The 19,871-nt window shown below is 41.4% G+C and overlaps 1 protein-coding gene across 1 annotated transcript in view; it reads left to right on the forward strand.

Moving 5' to 3' along the window:
• Positions 1 to 19,871, forward strand: part of MGAT5 (alpha-1,6-mannosylglycoprotein 6-beta-N-acetylglucosaminyltransferase) — a 148,473-nt gene that overhangs the window by 63,559 nt on the left and 65,043 nt on the right. The window contains exons 5-8 of the mRNA XM_045032711.1: positions 3,423 to 3,494; positions 5,288 to 5,449; positions 8,023 to 8,192; positions 9,171 to 9,305. Of these exons, the coding sequence (XP_044888646.1) occupies positions 3,423 to 3,494; positions 5,288 to 5,449; positions 8,023 to 8,192; positions 9,171 to 9,305 (539 nt within the window). The remainder of the gene's footprint in view (positions 1 to 3,422; positions 3,495 to 5,287; positions 5,450 to 8,022; positions 8,193 to 9,170; positions 9,306 to 19,871) is intronic.

Here is a 19,871-nt window from a genome sequence, read left to right on the forward strand (position 1 = left end):
AGAGCTCAGCATGTCAACTTAAAACTTTGAATGTGGCCTGATTTCTCTCTCCCACCATAAAGATGGCACCTACAGCCCTTTGAACTGAGGAGCAAGGTTCTCTAATATGGGAAAATTGTCTGGTGCCACTTTCTGAATTGGAGAGGGTACTGTTTACTTGCTTACTGGGCGTTTCTAGAGCATTAACAGAAAAGTTCAGTTCTCTGCTGCTGAATACCTAGTGTGTGCGCAATCCTGCTTCCTTTGCTCTGTTGCCAGTATTCACCAAGTTCTAAAAATGATTTTCTGCTGGATGAGTTTTGGCTTGGGTCAGTGGTGGGATTTGTTAATGTCTGTCTGCAAAACAAGGCCTACGATCTTGGTGTCACTTTTGATCCCGCTCTCCCTCTTTCCTGCATATTCTGGCCAAAGCTAAATCCCAGGGGTTCTTTAATTATCTCCAAAATTCATCCCTTTCTCTCTGTTCCAGCTTCCAAAACCTTGATCCTTGTTTTGTCATCTCTCACCTTTGCTATTACAAACACCCTCCTTCTTGTCTCTCACACCCGTGCCTGGCACTCCGCAAGTCTGTCAACATGCAACCACTAATATAGTCTTCCTGACTGGCTGATTTGACTGTGTCAGCTTTCATCTCTCTCCCTAGAATCAAAGTACAGGCTTCCTCTCTCCTTCATTGTTATATGGGGATCCAAATACAGGCCCCAGTGTCTCCAGGTTAATGCGGTTACCCTTGAGTCAGAGACTTCATTGGTGACAGAGGAGTGTTTAGCAGTCAGCTCACGCTCCGTATGGCTAAAACTGAGCTCTTAATTTTCACCTCCAAATTCTCCCTACCACCTTCTTTCTTGATCACTGTGAACAATGCTACCCTCTGGCCTGTCACTTAGGCATCATCTTCATCTCAGACCTCTCTAGGTCCTCAATCAAATTTCTGTCTCAAGGGTAGCTTCATTAACCTGGACAGACTGGGGCCTGTATTTGGATCCCCATTGCTTTTTCAAATTAATGGAAACAAAGGGTTAAATAGAAAATAAAATCACAACATGCTTTCCAGCATCTAACTAGGTATTAAGTCATATAAAGCAAAAGCTCACCCAAAATACCCCCCAGCATATTCCAGCCAGGCTTGGCCATGGTCATCCATCCATTCATGATACAAGTCACGCTGTCCTCTTGCCTCTTCAGTGGAAAGATCCCTTGTAACTCTTTGCAATCCCAATAATATCGAAACAGTCCTTTGATCTTTATTCATAAGATTCATAAGGTCCCAAGGATAAAGCTCTGTGGAATCCTCACAGAGAGACGAGAAGTATCCTGCAAAGGACATGATGAAGGAGTAATTGGAGAGGTAGGAGGAAAATCAAGAAATGAAAGAGTCACAGAAGCCAAGGGGAAGGATAAGATTTCAAGAGGAAGATGGCTGAGGATGGAGTACCGGATCTGACCTTTGGCTAGGAAGAGGTCATTAGAGACTATGGCAAGGCCATAGGTGCCGACGCCGTGGGTGCTGTGGGGGCTGGAACACCCATGGGGAAAAATTGGCAGGTGCGCCGCAACCACCAGCAGCCAAGCTCCCCCCACCCCACCCCCTCCTCCTCCTCCTCCGATTGCGGCATCCCCACTTTCCCCAGCACTTCCCGCCCGTCACTAAACGGCTGTTTAGCAGCGCTTAGGACTTTCCAGGAGGGAGGGGGAGGAGTGGGGATGTGGCGCACTCGGGGGAGGAGGCAGTAAAGAGGCGGGGCAGGGGCAGGGACTTGGAGGAAGAGGGTGGAATTGGAGCAGGGCGATGATGGTGGCACAGGGGCGGCCGGGGGGTTGAGCACCCACAGGACAGAGGGGAAGTCAGTGCCTAAGGGCAGGGCGGTCTCAGTGAGTGCAAGGGGTGGATGCCAGGTTAAAGAGGGTACAGGATGGTTCAGGAGGAGGAGAATTCCACACAGCAATTGTAGACAGTGCAGTCAGTGAGTTTATAAATGAAGAGGAGAAGGGAGATGCGGTGGTGGTGGCTAAGGTGGGATGATTTTAACATGGGAGAGACTAAAGCATGATTGTATTGTGAACAGAAAGAGCCAGAGGAGTGGGAGAGGTTAAGGAGAAAAGTAAGGGAGGGGATGAGGATGGGTTCATGGGAGATGGAAATGGGGTCAGTGGGGCAAGTGGAGGGATTTGAGGAGGATAGCAGATAAACTTCTGTATCTGTGATGGAAGGAAGAAGATGTTGTTGCAGGAAGGTAGGGAGGGGCGAAGGAAGGTGAGCCACATCCTGTTTTGTCAAATTTCTCTTGGAAGAAGTCAGCAAGATCCTGTGCGGAGAGGGAAGTGGAGGCAGGAGCAAGGGAAAGTTTGAGGAATGAGTTGAAGGTGTCTGTTACCATGAGTGAGGGATTTAATTAAGCTAGAGAAGTGATATTTTTAGCCAGGAGGGTGTCAGAACCAAAGGAGGAAGGAACACAGTTATAGTTGAGGAAGTCAGTCTGATCACAGGATTTCCACCCGTGATGCTCTGCATTATGACAGCAGGACTGGAGGAAGTGGATGTGGGGGGCGGGGCAGGAATGGGGGTTGGCACTTGGCAGGGCGTACTTTGCAATGGGGGAGAGGCAAAAGAGTTAAGGGTGGAGGAGAGTGAAGCATGGAAAGCATCAACAACCATATCATTGGAAGGAAGGTAAGGGACGGTGGTGAACGAAGGCTGAGAGCAGACAAGTAGTGATCAATGCTGAGGGATTGGAAGTCATGGAAAGGTCATGTGACTGTGTTGCGGGAGGGGTTGATGGATGACGATAAAGAGAATGGGTGATTGTCAGAGAGAGAGAACTCAGCAACACAGAAATCAGAGAAAAAGAGAGCACAGTGACTGGTGAAGACCAAGCCAAGTGAATGATCTTTGACTAGCAGGAGAGTTGAATCAGGGCTGCACAGCAAATGAAGAGATGAGGGCAAGGATACTTGCAGCTAAGGGATCAACAGGGTTATCAACATGAAAGTTGGGGTCACTGAACTCAAACGTACAGGGTAGAATACTTGACCCTATTTTTAAATCCATCCCTATAGGTTTTATAGCCATGTCCTTAGAACTGGGTAACACATTCCAAACTATTTTATTATTATTCCTTTTTTCCCTAATAAAAAGCAACTAGCTATTGAAAATGATCTTCTATAAACTATATTTAAGGTATGAGTAGAGTTTTTTCTATATCTTAAGTTTTTCCCTGGTATCCATTTATACTGCAAAGCATCTTTGATGTCTTTTCCTGGGAAGACACATCATAACAGCAAATGGCTTTGTTTTAGGCTGACTTCATATTCATCAATCGAGCTGTAGAGAAGTAGAACACAAATGAAATACAAGAGAATTTGATAAAGTTGCACGTGTTGAAAGCAGAACAAAAGAACTTTTCCATCCATTATTTTTGCAGGTTGAAAACTGGTGTCCTCATTTACCTTGGAGAGCAAAAAATCCTGATGAAGAAACTGATCAAAAAGCAATGGTGAGAGCAGTGGTGATTTTGGCTGTGCCTTAAAACCTATTTAAATGTTCAGTGAAATTGTCCAACAGATTCATTTTCATTGTTCAGCTTATCACTTACTGTATAGGCAAGGAAGCAGTTTGTGAATCAGACCACAGACAAAAATTGGAAGCTTATACCCATGTAAATGCCAATAAGAATATTAACACTAGAGTCCTCCAGTCATATTCCTCCTTTCCATGCAAACTACTGCTTTGGAGAAAGTTACCAATGAGGCTACACACTCGGTCATGTGAACAGCATTTCACGCAGTTTTCCTCCATTATTGCATTGTTACAATTGTGGGTTCAAGTCATACAAAGACTTGTGCACTGAGTAGTCCCATTTAAGTTAATGGGGCTTTTGCAGTGCATAAAGTTTAAGCACGTATACAAATATTTGTAAAATTGAGGGCTTCATATTGCTGGATAAAGTTAAAAAGGTGCTGACTATCTTCTGTGGCCATTCAGAATTGGTGTAAACTGTCCATTTAAAAAAAATTGATGGATTTATGCACTGCAAGCTTTCTCTAGTCATAGCAATAATGTATCAAGGGCCAGAGTCTCAGCAAATGGCTCATACACTTGATTGTATTTTAGTTTTGTGTCAGCATTTTGATTCTTCCTAAAATTTGGTTTTTCTTCATATGCTCCAGACAGTGGCATAGCCAGGTTTTCAGTGTAGGGGGAGCAAACATAAAAAAGGTGCCCTCCCTTGGCTCCTCCTCTGGCCACGCCCCCCGACTGGACACACAACCCCCACTCACCTTCCCTCCTGCGCCACCGCCTGTCCCCGGCCTGCTCCCAGCGCTCGGCGCGCTCCATGCAGGGCTCGCCAGCCAGGCAGCCTTAAAGGCACAGGGGCCCTTTTGCCTCCCCCTGCCCTCCGCATTAGCAAGGGGCGGGGAGCGCTTGGCCGCTGAGCCCTGAGCCGAGGAGCTGGCCCCCTCGCTCCTCCGGCCGCGTCTGCTGCCCCCGCATGGCTCCTCCGGCTGTGCTGCTGGCAGCGCCGGCCGGCAGGTGCCGCTTCCGCACCAGCCTGCCGCTGCCGCCCCACGGCTCCTCCGGCCGTGTTGCTGCCACTGCTGCTTCCACTGAACCCCGCTAGCTACGCTACTGGCTCCAGAGCTATAACCATTATCGTCTGATTGTAAAGCACCTGTATATATTAAGGTAATTGATGGCCTATATATGAACATTGTTAACCTGACAGTGGATATAGGATGCCTCCATTCTGCAGAATCAGTTGTTCTTAGATTAATCTGTTCTAGCAGAAGGACTGTTTCCAGTTAAGGCTGCTTTCTTAATGTTGTCATGGCTAACTTTTTCTTTCTTTGGTCATTCATGACAAATAATTATAGTGCCTTGGGGCTACTTCTCTTTTGTTTCTAGTGCATTTTAATCATAGATTATCTGAGGTAGAGCCACTTAGGCTCATTTTGTAATCACATAATCAAAAACAGAACTACAATACTGTACAAATAAAAATCCTTTCTGAGCTCTGCATAAACTCGTGACTTTGGTATTTTTCCAGGCTATAAGGTAGTAATAAAAATATCTGACACTTCTGTAGTGATAGTGATTTCCAGCCAAAGGTCTCTATAGACTTTATAAGTGTTAATTAAAGCCTTAACCACCTGTGAGATAGGTGGTATATTTTTCTTCATTTTACGGATGGGGGATGTGGAGCACAAAGTGTTTAAGTGTGACAGATTGTCACTGAAGAAAATTACACTGTATGAAGTTCTGATTTTATTACTTAATGTTTAATTGAAGGCTGAAATTCATACCAACTTTGATCTCCTCTACAAAATGATGTCAAGGCATGAAGAATTCCGATGGATGATGTTGCGCATCAGACGAATGGCTGATGCTTGGATTGAAGCAATTAAGTCACTTGCAGAAAAGCAAAACCTGGAGAAAAGAAAACGAAAAAAAGTGAGTTTTTTATTAACTGCTTCTGGCAGCTGAAATCCTAACAGCTTTTGGAAAGTGTGCTTGTCATCTAAGCAGTGCTTGAGGGGGAAGAGGTAAAAATTACTTACTCTCTTATTTGTTCTTACTCCTGTTTCCAAGAAGTTCTCAGCGGGGCTAGTAGATTATTTTGTGTGGTCGGGTTTTGGGGGAGAGGGGTTAGGGAGGGTGTGGGATTTTTTTAAATATACAGGGTTGCTATGTGTTTGTGTTAGAGAAAGCAGAATCAAAAGAATATGCCTTATACTTGGAGCAAAAAGGTGTGTGGTGGGGGGTTGTGATGGTCTTTAGTTATTGGGGGAGTTTGTGCCACAGTTTCAAACTGGTCCACAGAGACAAGATTTTCCCTCATTATAGATTGCACCAGAGGAGTGGAGTTATCAACCACTGTCTTCATCCCAGAGCTTTAGATGGATGGACTTTTAGATATGCTGGGCCCAGGCTATGGATTGCCGTGAAGATAAGGACTGAGATCTTGAATGTGATTTGAAATTCTCTGGGAAATCAGTGTTGAGAACAGTGGACAGGTCTGATGCGTTGCTGAGTAGATGTTCTACAGCAATTTATACTAGTTGGCATTTCTTAAGCAATGAAGGCTTCATGCCCAGGTGTATTACATTTGTGCAGTCCAACTGAGAGGTGATTGACATAAATAACTGAGGCCAGGTCATCATCTGTCAGGATGGAATTGAGACTTTTAGCTAATCAGAGATGATAGAAAGCATTCCTGCTATGTGAGAGTTTATCAGTGAGATATCCAAGAGGACTCCTAAAGTAAAAACTGAATTGACCAGTTGCAGACTAAAGGAGACTTGAACTTGTCTGCAATTCTTCAAAATGCTTTCCTCTGTCAACTAGTATCACTTCTGCTAAGGTTCAGCTTCAGCCAACTTCTCTTAATCTCTGAGCCAAACTTGGTGATAGTGCTGTGGTCGTGTGTGGTGAAGAATAGGTAGGGCTGTGTGTCATCTTCATGTTGCTGGTACTTGAGTCAGTGTTGTCTGACCAGTTCACCTAGTGGTTGTATGTGGTTGAAAAGGGCCAGAGAGGGAACTCATCCTTGTGGGATGACATGCAGTTTTCCATTCCTATTTGTTGGGTGGATCCCTCCAGGAAGGACTCGGACCATATCAGTGTATTGCCCTGGATTCCTGCCATCTCTCACAGACAAGACAACAGTATTTCATAATCAACTGTGTCAAATGTTGTGGAGATGACCCGGAAGATTAGAATGGATGTTGCCCTCAATCAACTAACAGGAGACCATTCATGAGTGCCACTGAAATGATTTTAATTCCATGTCCTGGCCTGAAGCCAGGTTGTTCCAGGTCCAGAATATTAGTTTCAATTAGTTGATCTTGTAGTTGGCCTTTAGCTAACTTCTCTATGAAGATAAATGGGAAGTTTGACATAGGGTGATAGTTGGCTATGTCTCCTGAGTTTGCTCAGTTTTGGTCTGACTATTTTGTGTTTGAAGGAAGAAGGGAAGATTCCTTCTCTGAGATGTTGACTATTTTGGTCAGGAATGGTACCAGTTGTTCATAACTATCTTGGGTCGAGATTCTTAGGGTATCCAGAACTTCTTGAGTGAACTGTTTAAACTGTGGGAATGCAGCTGGGCTATTGGTTGGTAGGGATAGGTGGTGCAGATCCATGCTATTAGAGAATGTGCCAAGATGATCTTCTCATCAAAGTAGGATGATAGTTCTTCACAGCGCTTGGTGCTCAGTTATGATACAGGTTGTAGTGCTTATTTACAAAGGTCATAAAGGATCTGGAGAGTTGCAGAGAAAAATTCCCTCCATTGGGGTGGGGGAGCACCCTTGTCACTCTTGTGCAGTCCAGAGTGGTTTGTGTGTACAGTCCTGTGAAGTAGCCTCAGAGAGAAACATGTTGTTTCCTTCTCAGCTGGAGTGTCGAGCTAGTGCAGGCACCTAATGAGAAAATATGATCCTCCAAGAGCAGAAGAAATACTGTCATGTCCTGCAATTAATCTTGTCTTATTAGTCTTCAGATTCCTTTAATTTTTAATGGAAATTACTTAACATTCCAGTGTTTGAATGATGAAACTGCTATCTTCACATATTGTATAAAATGTGAGTTAATTGTAATATTTTATTTTCTGTTTTCCTTGTTATAATCTTTTTTATCTCAAACTTTATTGGGACAAAAAGGCAAACGCCTTTTTATATATAGAATCATATTTTTTCTCCATCTCAGTTTTCTTCCCCTCATTTTTAATGCATTTTCTTGTTGTGTAATCATATTGTTTAGATCATACCTGAGGATGTAAAAGATTAAAAAAGGCACTCCAGTGGTTTGTAAAAATGGTCTAAAGCAATGAAGTAGTACTATTGCAATTAGTAGAGTGGCGGGGCTATTGAGAAATGTAATAGTTCTTTGATTAAATTGGCTAAAAAAACAAATGTGTTTGAGTTGGAATGTGGAGAGAGCAAGAAGGAACCAACATAAAGTACATGGGTTAATTAGTAGCAGAATTAATGTTGTTACTGCTTACATGTGGCTTTCTTTTTCAGATCCTTGTTCATTTGGGACTTTTAACAAAGGAATCTGGATTCAAGATCGCAGAGAATGCATTTAGTGGTGGCCCACTTGGTGAATTAGTCCAATGGAGTGATTTAATTACATCTCTCTACTTACTGGGCCATGACATTAGGATTTCATCTTCACTGGCAGAGCTCAAGGAGTAAGAAGATTATTTTCAATTTTGAAACTAGAATATAAAAAAGAAATTGTAAACTCCTGAAGCCTCTATTAGTACTGTCTATAATTTCTTGAAGAGGAAAATGAAAGTGATAATTCACTAAACAGGAGATAAGAAGATTATTTTCATGAGCTAAATATATGCGCTGTGAAAAGGATAATATGTTTTCATTGTAGCTGCAGCCTCCTGAGATTTCATAAATTAATGCTGGAAAATTCAAACTAAGCAGCTTAATTTTTTACCATTACAGGTGATTTAAACATCTGCAGCAAGATACATTACTGACTATTCTAATTCCATGTCCTTTAGCTTAAATCCCCACTCCGCATCCAGCTATTTAGTCTTAAATAAATTAATTTTGATGCAGTTAAGTGCTCTGAAAATGCTCATGTTTCAGTTAAATTTACATTAGTCTCTTGTAGAATAAAGTAATTTTCATTTTTTGTCTCAGTGACACTTCGTCCTGCTTTAATGCTTTTTATAATGCACCGGTTTAAGACTGGGCATTTGTCCTTTTTTCTGTAGCTTTCATTTTTACAATATATACAATGAAACCATATTATAGTGAATTCTGATATAATAAAACAGTTAATAAAATACTAGAAGTGATATCCAAATTGCTTCAGTATATCACATTTGCTTTATGAAAATTGCTGCTCAGGTTATATTTGTACCTCTGTTTAGACTAGAGAAAATGCTCAGTGACAAGAGTCTACTGTAAGAAGTATCTATTTTACTGTACTTAATCCATTTTGCAGTAAACTTTTTAGAATGTTTTACTGGCTTTCAGCAGTAAGAGATTAAAATTGCACATATGCAGTTAATGTCTTTGCAAAATTAGAATAATTGATCAATGTGATTTTTTTTAATGTAATTGGATTATCAATACAAATTGCATATCGCATGAATGCAGAAAGGTGCTGAAATATTTCTCCCTCCCTCCCCCTTTTTTTTTGATAGGATTATGAAGAAGGTTGTAGGTAACAGATCTGGCTGCCCCACCCAGGGAGATAAAGTGGTAGAACTCATTTACATTGATATTGTGGGACTTACTCAGTTTAAGAAAACGCTTGGTCCATCATGGGTTCATTACCAGTAAGTATTACTCTTATCTGACCATTTGCAGAAGCTCTTTAACAAAAGCATCTGAGTAGCACATGTGCAGTAAATATATAAAATACTGACTTAAGTACTATCCAGTCTGAACTGAATTTATTTGAAAATTAAACTGTTCAAAATTACTTTACTTCCTCAGGGGCTTTCATTGTTGTTAGGAGAATAATGAATAAAGAGTATATTGCCTCTTTCTTTTCTAAACCATCTTTCTCCTCCCCTTTGAAAGTCTGCAAGACACAGAATATCAGAGATGCATTGTAGCATTTCAGAATATTGTTATATTGTTGAAATTGTGTATTCCACCTAAGCTACTTTCGCAATCTCCTCATTTGCTCCTTATGAGTGCTTTGTTCTTTTTACCTCCTTAAATCAAATGATAAATGTAGGAGCAAGCAAATTGAGTTCACTTTTTCAATTGAAGTAGTGTGTGTCATCTTCTATAATATGAAACAAAATCACTAACTTAGTCCTCATGAAAGGTGTTGGATTGACAGTCCTGGTGTTACCAGCTTTGCCTGTTACTTTGGGGTATGCTCATTTATTAGAGTTACTCTTCTGGGGAGGGCGGTTTCTGTACTTCTATCAATGTACTGCATGTGTCACTTTTGTTCTCATATGGAGCTCTACTTATCCCTGCTGCAAGTTCCCTCCCAACGGCGCTATCCTGCAGGACCTGTGTTCCCTGGGCTGGGTTCTTCCAGCCCCAGAATCAGACAAACACACACATTAACAGAGTGCCTCTGAGAGGATCAGGTTACTCAGCACTCCCAAGCTGATGCCTTTTATGTCCCTGGACTCAGTAGGCTGGGTCGAGCAGCACTTTCAATCTGCCACCCCCATAGGCCCTTGGATTCAGCAGGCTGGATCGAACAGCACCTCCAAGCTGCCACCCTCCATATGTCCCAGGTTCAGCACGTCTCTATCCCCACTTTCACATTACAATTATTCTGGTAGTAACCCACTTGATGAGCAAACCCCACAGAATTTTTGGGAGCTGCCGGGATCTTTTAGCTTAGACAAGAAGAGTGTTGCTGCAAAGCAAACGAGGAAACAAAATAAACACCCACGGGGGGAGAGGGGGAGAGAAGCAACCAGCTTTATCATGAAAATTATTTATTGCCAGGTAATAACCATACGGGAGCCAAACAAACAGAACAGTTATAATATTAAATCTAACTTAAATTTGATTATAAAAGTCAGGTTTAGAAAACTATAATTGATCGCACAAGTAGGGTCAGAAGGCTATAACTAGGGAGAGAGAGAGAACTGGATTCTCACCACTCCATGAAGCTTGAATCAATCAGGGGTTTCAGGTGGTGGTGGTAACTGAGGGTCTGGAGTGCTAGAGACAGGCAGAGCCCCCAGCATGATCGGTCAGGAGAAGATGAAGTCTCAATGGAACTGATGCAGATTTTGGATCCAGGCATCAAAACACTTACTTGAGCATGGGTAGGGGGTTTTGTAGAGAAACAGTGGTTCCAGAGAGAACACTAGATTTGTTTGTGTGTGAACTGATGGCTCAAGGGAGTATACCAAAGTTGTTTTGTTCAGGCTAGCCAATGGGAGCTGATCATTTCTGGCTATGGGCTGTGTTCCTTGGAGGGAGCTCACAATACAATTAGGGAGCTTCACTGTCTTGGATACCAATAAAGGATTTATCACTAGAATTAGTTTGATAACTACTGAGCTGGGTCTGTGCAGGTGTGGATTCATTAACATCTGGAGCAGAGATTCCTCCATCATGTAGTGTTTCCCTGCTTTTCTGGTCCCAGAGTTCAGTGCAGTTCTTGCCTTGGAATCTCTGTTCTCCATTCTGTATGCTAATGGAGATGTCTCCTTGTCCCATCTTCCATGCAAATGAGGCTAGGGGAGTTTCCTTAATCCTGTCATCCTTATCCCAGGGGTTTAGGTGTGTCTCCTACTGCCTTTTCATTGCTTTTTGTAAGTCTGTTTTCTGAGCAGTTCTGGTTCAAGCAGAGGCCTTGGGGGGGAGGGGAGTCAGACAGGCTGGGTACTGTGCCCTGGTTCCCCAAGAACACAGCTGCTAGGTGACACTGGAGACTGAGGACCTCTGTTTAACCACTTGCACAGTCAGTGGCAATACTTTTCACACACTGTCCCAGCCTTGAGCTGGAGAGACCTATCTTTAAGGATGAATGGGTAGTTCAATCTCTCTGGCCTATTGAGTTTACTGGGGCTACAAGTTGTGGTGGCCTTCGTGATGTATAAATATATGTCCACTGGGAACTGAACTGAGGCCACTAACTGCTATTATTATTAAGGGCATGAGAGTAAACTGTCCCACTGCATAGGAAAGATAAGAAGTATGGCAAGAGACCACCCTGGCTTAACCCAAAGACCTTCAATGATCTGAAACGCCAAAAAGAGTCCTACAAAAAAGTGGAAACTAGGTCAAATTACAAAGGATGATATCAACAAATAACACAAATATGTAGGGGCAAAATTAGAAAGGCCAAGGCACAAAATGAGATTAAACTAGCTCTAGAAACAAAGGGTAACAAGAAAACATTCTACAAATACATTAGAAAGCAAGAGGAAGACCAAGGACAGGGGTAGGCCCATTACTCGATGGGGGGGAGGGGAGGAGGCAGAAGTGATACATGACTTTTCTTTCAGTTTTCACCAAAAAGATTTAGTAGCAGTTGGACATCTGACATAGTAAATGATAGTGAAAATGAGGTATGATATGAGTCTAAAATAGGGAAAGAACAAGTTAAAAATTATTTAGACAAGTTAGGTATCTTCAAATCACCAGGGCCTGGTGAAATATATCCTAGAATACTCCAGGAGCTGACTGAGGAGATATCTGAGCCATTAGCGATTGACTTTGAAAAGTCATGGAAGATGGGAAAGATTCCAGAGGACTGAAAAAGGACAAGTATAATGCCAATCTATAAAAAGGGAAATAAGGACAACCTGGGGAATGACACACTAGTCAGCTTAACTTTAGTACCAGGAAAGATAATGGAGCAAATAATAAGCAATCAGTTTGCAAACACCTATAAGATATTAAGGTGATAAGTAACATTTTTCAAGAACAAATCATGCCAAACCAAACTAATAGCTTTCTTTGACAAGGTAACAAGCCTTGTGGATAGGGGAAAAGTGGTAGATGTGGTATATATTGACTTTAGTAAGGCTTTTGATACTGTTCCACATGACCTTCTAAACAAGCTAGGGATATACAGCTTATATGGAGCTACTATAAGGTGCGTGCATAACTGGTAGGAAAACATGTTCCTAGATAGTAATAATCAGTGGGTCGCTGTCAAGCTGGAAAGGCATATCAAGTGAGGTCCCATAGAGATCAGTTCTAGGTCCAGAGCTGTTCAATATCTTCATCAATGATTTAGATAATGGCATAGAAAGTACACTTATAAAGCTTGCGGATGATACCAAGCTGGGAGGGGTTGCAAGTGCTTTGGAGGATAGGATTAAAATTCAAAATGATCTGGGCAAACTGGAGAAATGGTCTGAAATAAATAGGATGAAATTCAATAAGGACAAATGCAAAGTACTCCACTTAGGAAGGAACAATCGGTTGCACACATACAAAATGGAACTCCTGGGGAAAATCTGAGCCACTGCAGGGCAGCAGAAAAATGCCCCTCCCCCTGCAGATTCCCTTTGCTTCCTTGCAGAAAATGGTTTCTGTGGGGAAGCAAAGAGAAGCTGCACCAGTGCTCATTTCCCCCATCCTGGCAGCTCAGGCACTCTGTTTGGGCTGTTGGGAGAGAAGTAAATCGGGGGATGGGGATGCCCTGGGGTGCAGCTGGGGCTGGGCGGTGTGGGGAGGGAGATAGAGGAGAATAGAAATGGAGTTCCTCCTCCCCCTTCACTGCACAGAGTAGTCGGGGCTGGGTCAAATCAACCCCCTGAAACTTTCCCTGGCTGCAGAAAGCTCTGCACAGGGGGTATTGAGGGGGCTGGGCAGATGGGAAGCAGCTCCCCGTACAGTGGCCCCTCCCCCTACCCATGCACCCAGATCCCCAACCAAGCCTCCCAAACACCCCCGCTAATCCTCACCCCTTACATCAGAAACCCCGGACTCCCACCACCACTGAGCCCCAACTGTCTGCATCCACCCCACCCAGTCCCCCACCACCACTGAGCCTTAACCACTTTCACTTAGACTCCCCTGCAGAGTCTCATTCCCCCTGCACACAGAACCCTGCACCGAGCCCCAGTGCATCCAGATTCTCCCCCACACCCCCGAGCCTCCCACCGAGCTGCCTGCACCTAAATTGCACCACACAGAGCCCTGGTAATCTTGAGGGAATTCTTTGCCAAAAAATTAAAATTCTGCAAAGTTCTGCATATTTTATTTGTTAAACTAACACACAAACACAAAATATATAATCACACCATTTTCAGTTATTTTTGTAATTTGCAAATAATTGAAAATTGTGTGATTATATTGTGTTATTTTGACAAATAAAATATGCAGAGTTTTGCAAAATTTTTGGTGCAGATTTCCCTCAGCAGTAAAAAAAAAAAAAAAAAAAAAAAAAAGGTGGGGGGGGGAAGAGAATGACTGCCTAGGAAGGAGTACTGCAGAAAGGGATCTGGGGATCAGAGTGGATTGATCACAAGCTAAATACGAGTCAAAAGTGTAACACTGTTGCAAAGAAAGCAAACATCATTCTGAGATGTATTAACAGGAGTGTTGTAAGCAAGACACAAGAAGTAATTCTGCTCTACTCTGCACTGATTAGGCCTCAACTGGAGTATTGCATTCAGTTCTGGGCGCCACATTTCAGGAAAGATGTGGACAAATTGGAGAAAGTCCAGAGAAGAGCAACAAAAATGGTTGACCTGTGAGAGAAAATTGAAAAAAATGAGTTTGTTTAGTCCGGAGAAGAGAAGACTGATAGGGGACATGATAGCAGTTTTCAAGTACATAAAAGGTTGTTACAAGAAGGGAGAAAAATTATTCTCCTTAAACTCTGAGAATAGGACAAGAAGCCATGAGCTTAAATTGCAGCAAGATATTAGAAAAAAAACTGTCAGGGTAGTTGAGCGCTGAAATAAATTCTCTCTGTCTCTCTCCCCGCCGCACCTGGAACCAGCAGGTCTAAAATAGCTTATTCCAAACTCCTGGATTTACTAAAATATTTTTTTTGTGTGACTTGCAATCCTGACTGTTTCTACATTGCTTCTAAATCAAGTTGATGGTGTCACTCAAAATTCCCAATAAATTCTGTTTTTTAAAAGTGAATGTACTAAAATGTATTCTCATGGAGGCAGAAAAAAGTCAGCTTAGCCTTTCTCCCAGCTTCAGTTTTTTCGAAGAAGTTCTATCTTTTCCATCATAGGCTTATTTTAAATTACGCTCATGCCCAAGCTTGCACATTACAGAATTCTCTCATAGGGACTTTGAAGGAAATTTGAAATAAAGATAGGTTCTGCTCTGAGGAGCACACTAATCAATCTAATCTTGTTTTCCACTGAATTTCTTTGGTTGTCTGTCTGCCAGATATGATTCTATCATTAGGCCAGAATGGCAAAAAACATGTGTAAAATGAAAATGGTCCCTTCCTTTTTTTTCCCCATTTAATTTCCTATTTGCCATGTTTTATAATGAAGATATGTAAATGTAGCATGACACCAAGGTTGTTTGATTAGCTTTCCATTTTTCTTATTTCATGAATCATTACATCTTAAAATGTCAATATATTTTCCCTATTTTTTTCTAATTTGACTTTTTTCCTGGTTCATGAGTTTTGCAATTAAATTTGGCTCTAAACAAATTTGTGTGAACTACAATTTTTCTTAGTTTTGCTTTTTAAAATAAACTGCGTTACCAGTGCCCCTTCCCCCATACACAAACACAGAGTAACATAAGCTTCTTGGCAAATTTTGTCAGTGAAAGAATTTACTTAACATGGGTAATTCCCGTGTCAAAGCAAATGTTTACATATATTTTAGTTTATTCCAATAGAATGAACATATAATATAGAACTGCTACCTAGTCATTGCTGCTTTACTAATTAGTGTCTTCATTTATTAATATTTAATAGCTGTACAGTTCTTGTATAACTACAGTCTGAGCTGCCGCGCCCCCCCCCTTTTTTTTTCCCTATAGCAAAGCTAAGGGTGTTTCTATGCTCACATTTCTTAGTTTTATGTCAGTTAAATTCTCTCAGTAGATGTCAGTATGCTGACCAGTTTAGTCTGCTTGTACAGAACAGGCTTGAATGTGAATTAAATTCAAACTTATTGTCGAAGAAAAACTTAGTTCTCGCTTTTTGTTTGGGTGCAGCAAAATTAAATACTTTATTATTTCTCCAGTAATTACCATAGAGGGAGAGAGTGCCATAGGACACAGGGTCCTGGACAGGTCTCTCAACTGGTAAACAATTACATCAAGCCTTTATACCTTCGTTACAAACAAGCTTAGACAATCATGGAGACAGTAAAAAGCAACAAATACATTTTGTTTATACATAAGCTTTTCTGCTATCTTACTAGAAAAAGCAAGACTGCACATTGCAAGGTCGTAATACTTTCACACAGTTCACTCTGTCTTACATTATCTTGCTTCTACAAATCTCACGTCATAAGGGTCACAGTATGGCCTGACTCTTGCTAACTAACATTCATTAAGATCTCTTCAAAACCTTGTTAATTATTTACTGGCTTCCACATTGTTGTCTGTTCATTTCAAAATTCACTGCCATATCAGTTTTGTAAGAGAACTTTAGCGCAAAGGAAGTTATTGATAATTTCAAATTAGGTGACTAGAGTTAGATCCAAAAGCAGTGACTGCTGCTAGGAGTTCTGAAATTCTGAATGAACCAAATCCTGGTTTTGTTCATTCTCTTGCTTGTAGCACCAGTGATGACATCAGGTAACACGTGCTGTATGTCCAGTATCATTGGTGCTGCCAATATCATGAATGTACTGCAACTGATTTGGCTTTGATGTCTAACACGACTGCTATTCAAAATGAGCAACATTCTGTGTAAATAAAAACAATGAGGAGTCCTTGTGGCACCTTAGAGACTAACAAATGTATTTGGTCATAAGCTTTCGTGGGCTAGAACCCTCTTCATCAGATGCATGAAGTGAAAAATACAGGAGCAGGTATAAATACATGAAAGAATGGGGGTTGCTTTACCAAGTGTGAGGTCAGTCTAATGAGATAAATCAATTAACAGCAGGATACCAAGGGAGTTAAAAATAACATTTGAAGTGGTAAGAGAGTGGCCCATTACAGACAGTTGACAACAAGGTGTGAGTAACAGTAGGGAGAAATTAGTAGTGGGGAAATTAAGTTTAGATTTTATAATGACCCAACTACTTCTAGTCCTTATTCAGGCCTAATCTGATGATATTCTGTATAAAGAAACCCTGAAAAGAAGTCTGCTTAATTTTTTACATTAGACATGCAGGTCCTAACTAGCCTGAAAGATTCTGTGGCCTACACTGGAAAAGCCACCCATTGCTGACAATAGATGTCAGGAATGATGTTACTGAAGCATTGTTGAATGATTGTAAACTATTAGTACAGGCAAGAAAAAACAACAATAAGCGTCAGCTACTGTAACTTTAACAATGTTAAAACCCAAACTATAGGGAGATCGGGGGAGGTTGTTACTTTCTTTTTAAATCCAGTCTCCATCCTATCTCCCTTTCATAGACCTAGAGGTTTATTGCTCACTCTTAAGTTTTTATAGAAAATATACTAAATAATGTGGATATTTCAATTGTTTGATTTTATTTTTTTCCTACTTTAAATACATTAGGCAGATTTATAGTGACCTTACTGTAGGTAAGAGTCTCTTGAAAGGTGCTTCTGAAAAACTTGACATATTTAAACGATTAAGTACTAATGTAATAGTGTGGTGTCTGAGTACAGTTTTCAGTAAGATCTTCCCTCACTCCCAAGCTATCGTAAGCATAGGACGCTTCAGACTTCGTTTAATACTTTCTGCTACAGTGTGTTCTGTGAAGATGATTTAAAACCAACAAATATATCCAAGAATTCGTGGTACATAATTATTTTTATAACACTTAGAGTTCTGCTGTTCAACATAAATGTCTCACTTTAAATAAAATCCATTAAGACTCAACCAAGCATGCCACTGCATACCCTTACAGCAATTCAAAGGCACTCTAACTGTCTGCATGTGTCATGACACACACCCTGCTGTGTCTTATGGTTCGGATTTGCCTTTCCAGACCCTTCTTATCTGACCTTCCCTTTCCTTATTCCCACATGCCATTATTGAATAAACACACCCTTCATTTACTTCCCTTCTTGATTAGCTTGCTTTCTGCTGCACCTTCCATCACTTCTGTATCTCTATCATCCTGCTGCTTCAGAGACCCTTTGTTTTCTCTATGTTGGATCCTTTCCAATTAAAGATCCAGCTGTTTAAATCAGCCTGTATGTGTAGCATTAAATACACCTGAAGCATTTGTGCTCCTCATGTAGATGATTCAACAGGCTCCAATGAGGTCTCAATTCAGCTTCCTAGAAGTCTCTCAAGTCACACATCTGACCAAAGTGTGCATTTATTAGGAATGCTGGATTGAGACTACCCAAGAAACAAGAATTCTGTTCTTACTCTCTGATTTACTGCTGCAGAGTCTGTTTTTGTCCTGCTGGAGTGTTCTCTGTGATGCAGAGATAATTGCCACTGTTGTAAAACGTTCTCAATGAAAACAGTTGACATAAAACACTGAATAACTACTACAGAAACTGAACTGTCAGCTTTGTTGTTTTGTGATTCACAGTATGTTGTATTTTTCTATTCATTTTGCTTGAAAGATCCCTATAGGGATAAAACGTGTAAATTATTCTGTCCTGTGCTCTCAAATATGAAGGTAACATTTCATATTAAAGCTACAATTTGCCATTGCTTTATGAATTTTCATTTAGACATTGGGGGCTGGAGGAGAAATTGTAAAAGGAATGTGTGAAACAAATGACTACAGATGACTGTACATGTGTATTTTTAGGGCCAAGTTCTTTCTTCCTTTCTGAGGAAATGAGCTTATGCATAAGGTAGTGTATGGGGGCTGGGAGGGTAGATCACTTCTCAAAAGGGAGAGCACCTGCTCACCAAATCATTGGTTGCTATTGCAATCTGTTCCCCTTAATAACTCATGCAGCTGCAGAACCCTCACCAGTGGGGGATGGAAAGTGGATCCATGTAAATGTAGATCAATTGGCCATGCCTTCACCCTCATTGTGCAGTGACAGAGACCGGTGATGGAAAAGGACCTAACCAGATCAGCCACATCATCACCGGTTCATTCACCTGCACGTCCACCAATGTAATATATGCCATCATATGCCAGCAATGCCCCTCTGCTATGTACATCGGCCAAACTGGACAGTCTCTACGGAAAAGGATAAATGGACATAAATCAGATATTAGGAATGGCAATATACAAAAACCTGTAGGAGAACACTTCAACCTCCCTGGCCACACAATAGCAGATCTTAAGGTGACCATCCTGCAGCAAAAAAACTTCAGGACCAGACTTCAAAGAGAAACTGCTGAGCTTCAGTTCATCTGCAAATTTGACACCATCAACTCAGGATTAAACAAAGACTGTGAATGGCTTGCCAAATACAAAAGCAGTTTCTCCTCCCTTGGTTTTCACACCTCAGCTGCTAGAAGAGGGCCTCATCCTCCCTGATTGAACTAATCTCGTTATCTCTTCTGCTTCTTGCTTGCGCATATATATATATATATATATATATATATATATATATACCTGCCCCTGGAAATTTCCACTACATGCATCCGACGAAGTGGGTATTCACCCACGAAAGTGCATGCTCCAAAACGTCTGTTAGTCTATAAGGTGCCACATGACTCTTTGCTGCTTTTACCAAAATTAGAATTGGTGTCCATTTAGAAGAGTCAGCAGTCATTATTTTCTCTCTGAATTACATTAGCCATGGGGCCCTAGTCATGGACCAGGACCCTGTAGTGCTAGGAGCTGTACATAGAACACAGACAGTCCCTGCCCTGCAGAGCTTACAGTGTATACAGAAGACAAGAAACAGCTCGATACAGAGATATGGGAGTGCAAGGAAACAATGAGACAACATTGGTCAGCATGACTAAAAGTGGTCTCAGCACACTAGTAGCCTATCAAGTTGTAGGCATCAGGGTAAAAAAAAAAGTGTTAAGGAGTGATTTGAAGGGAGATAATGAGGTAGCTTTGCATATGATTAAGGAGATTTCCTTCCAGCCATGAGGGGGTAGTATGGGAGAAAGCACAAAGGTGCTTGTCTGAAAAGTTAACAAGTGGGCAATGGAGGTTGGCATCGTGGGCTAATCCTTAGCAGGAGTCAGCATTTCAATAGTGAATGACAGATGCCAGGTACAGTGAGGATACGCCATGAAAGGCCTGGAAAGTAAAGACAAACAGCTTGTTTTTGATGTGATAGAGAAGGGAGAGCCAGTGGAAGGATTCAAAGAGAGAGGTAAATTATACTTTTAAATCTTTTCTAGTTTTTGCTATAAATTAGAGGAATTTAAAATCTTTCTTTGATTCTTT

This window comes from Mauremys mutica, chromosome 10 (genome assembly GCF_020497125.1).
Source record: "Mauremys mutica isolate MM-2020 ecotype Southern chromosome 10, ASM2049712v1, whole genome shotgun sequence".
NCBI lineage: Eukaryota > Metazoa > Chordata > Testudines > Geoemydidae > Mauremys > Mauremys mutica.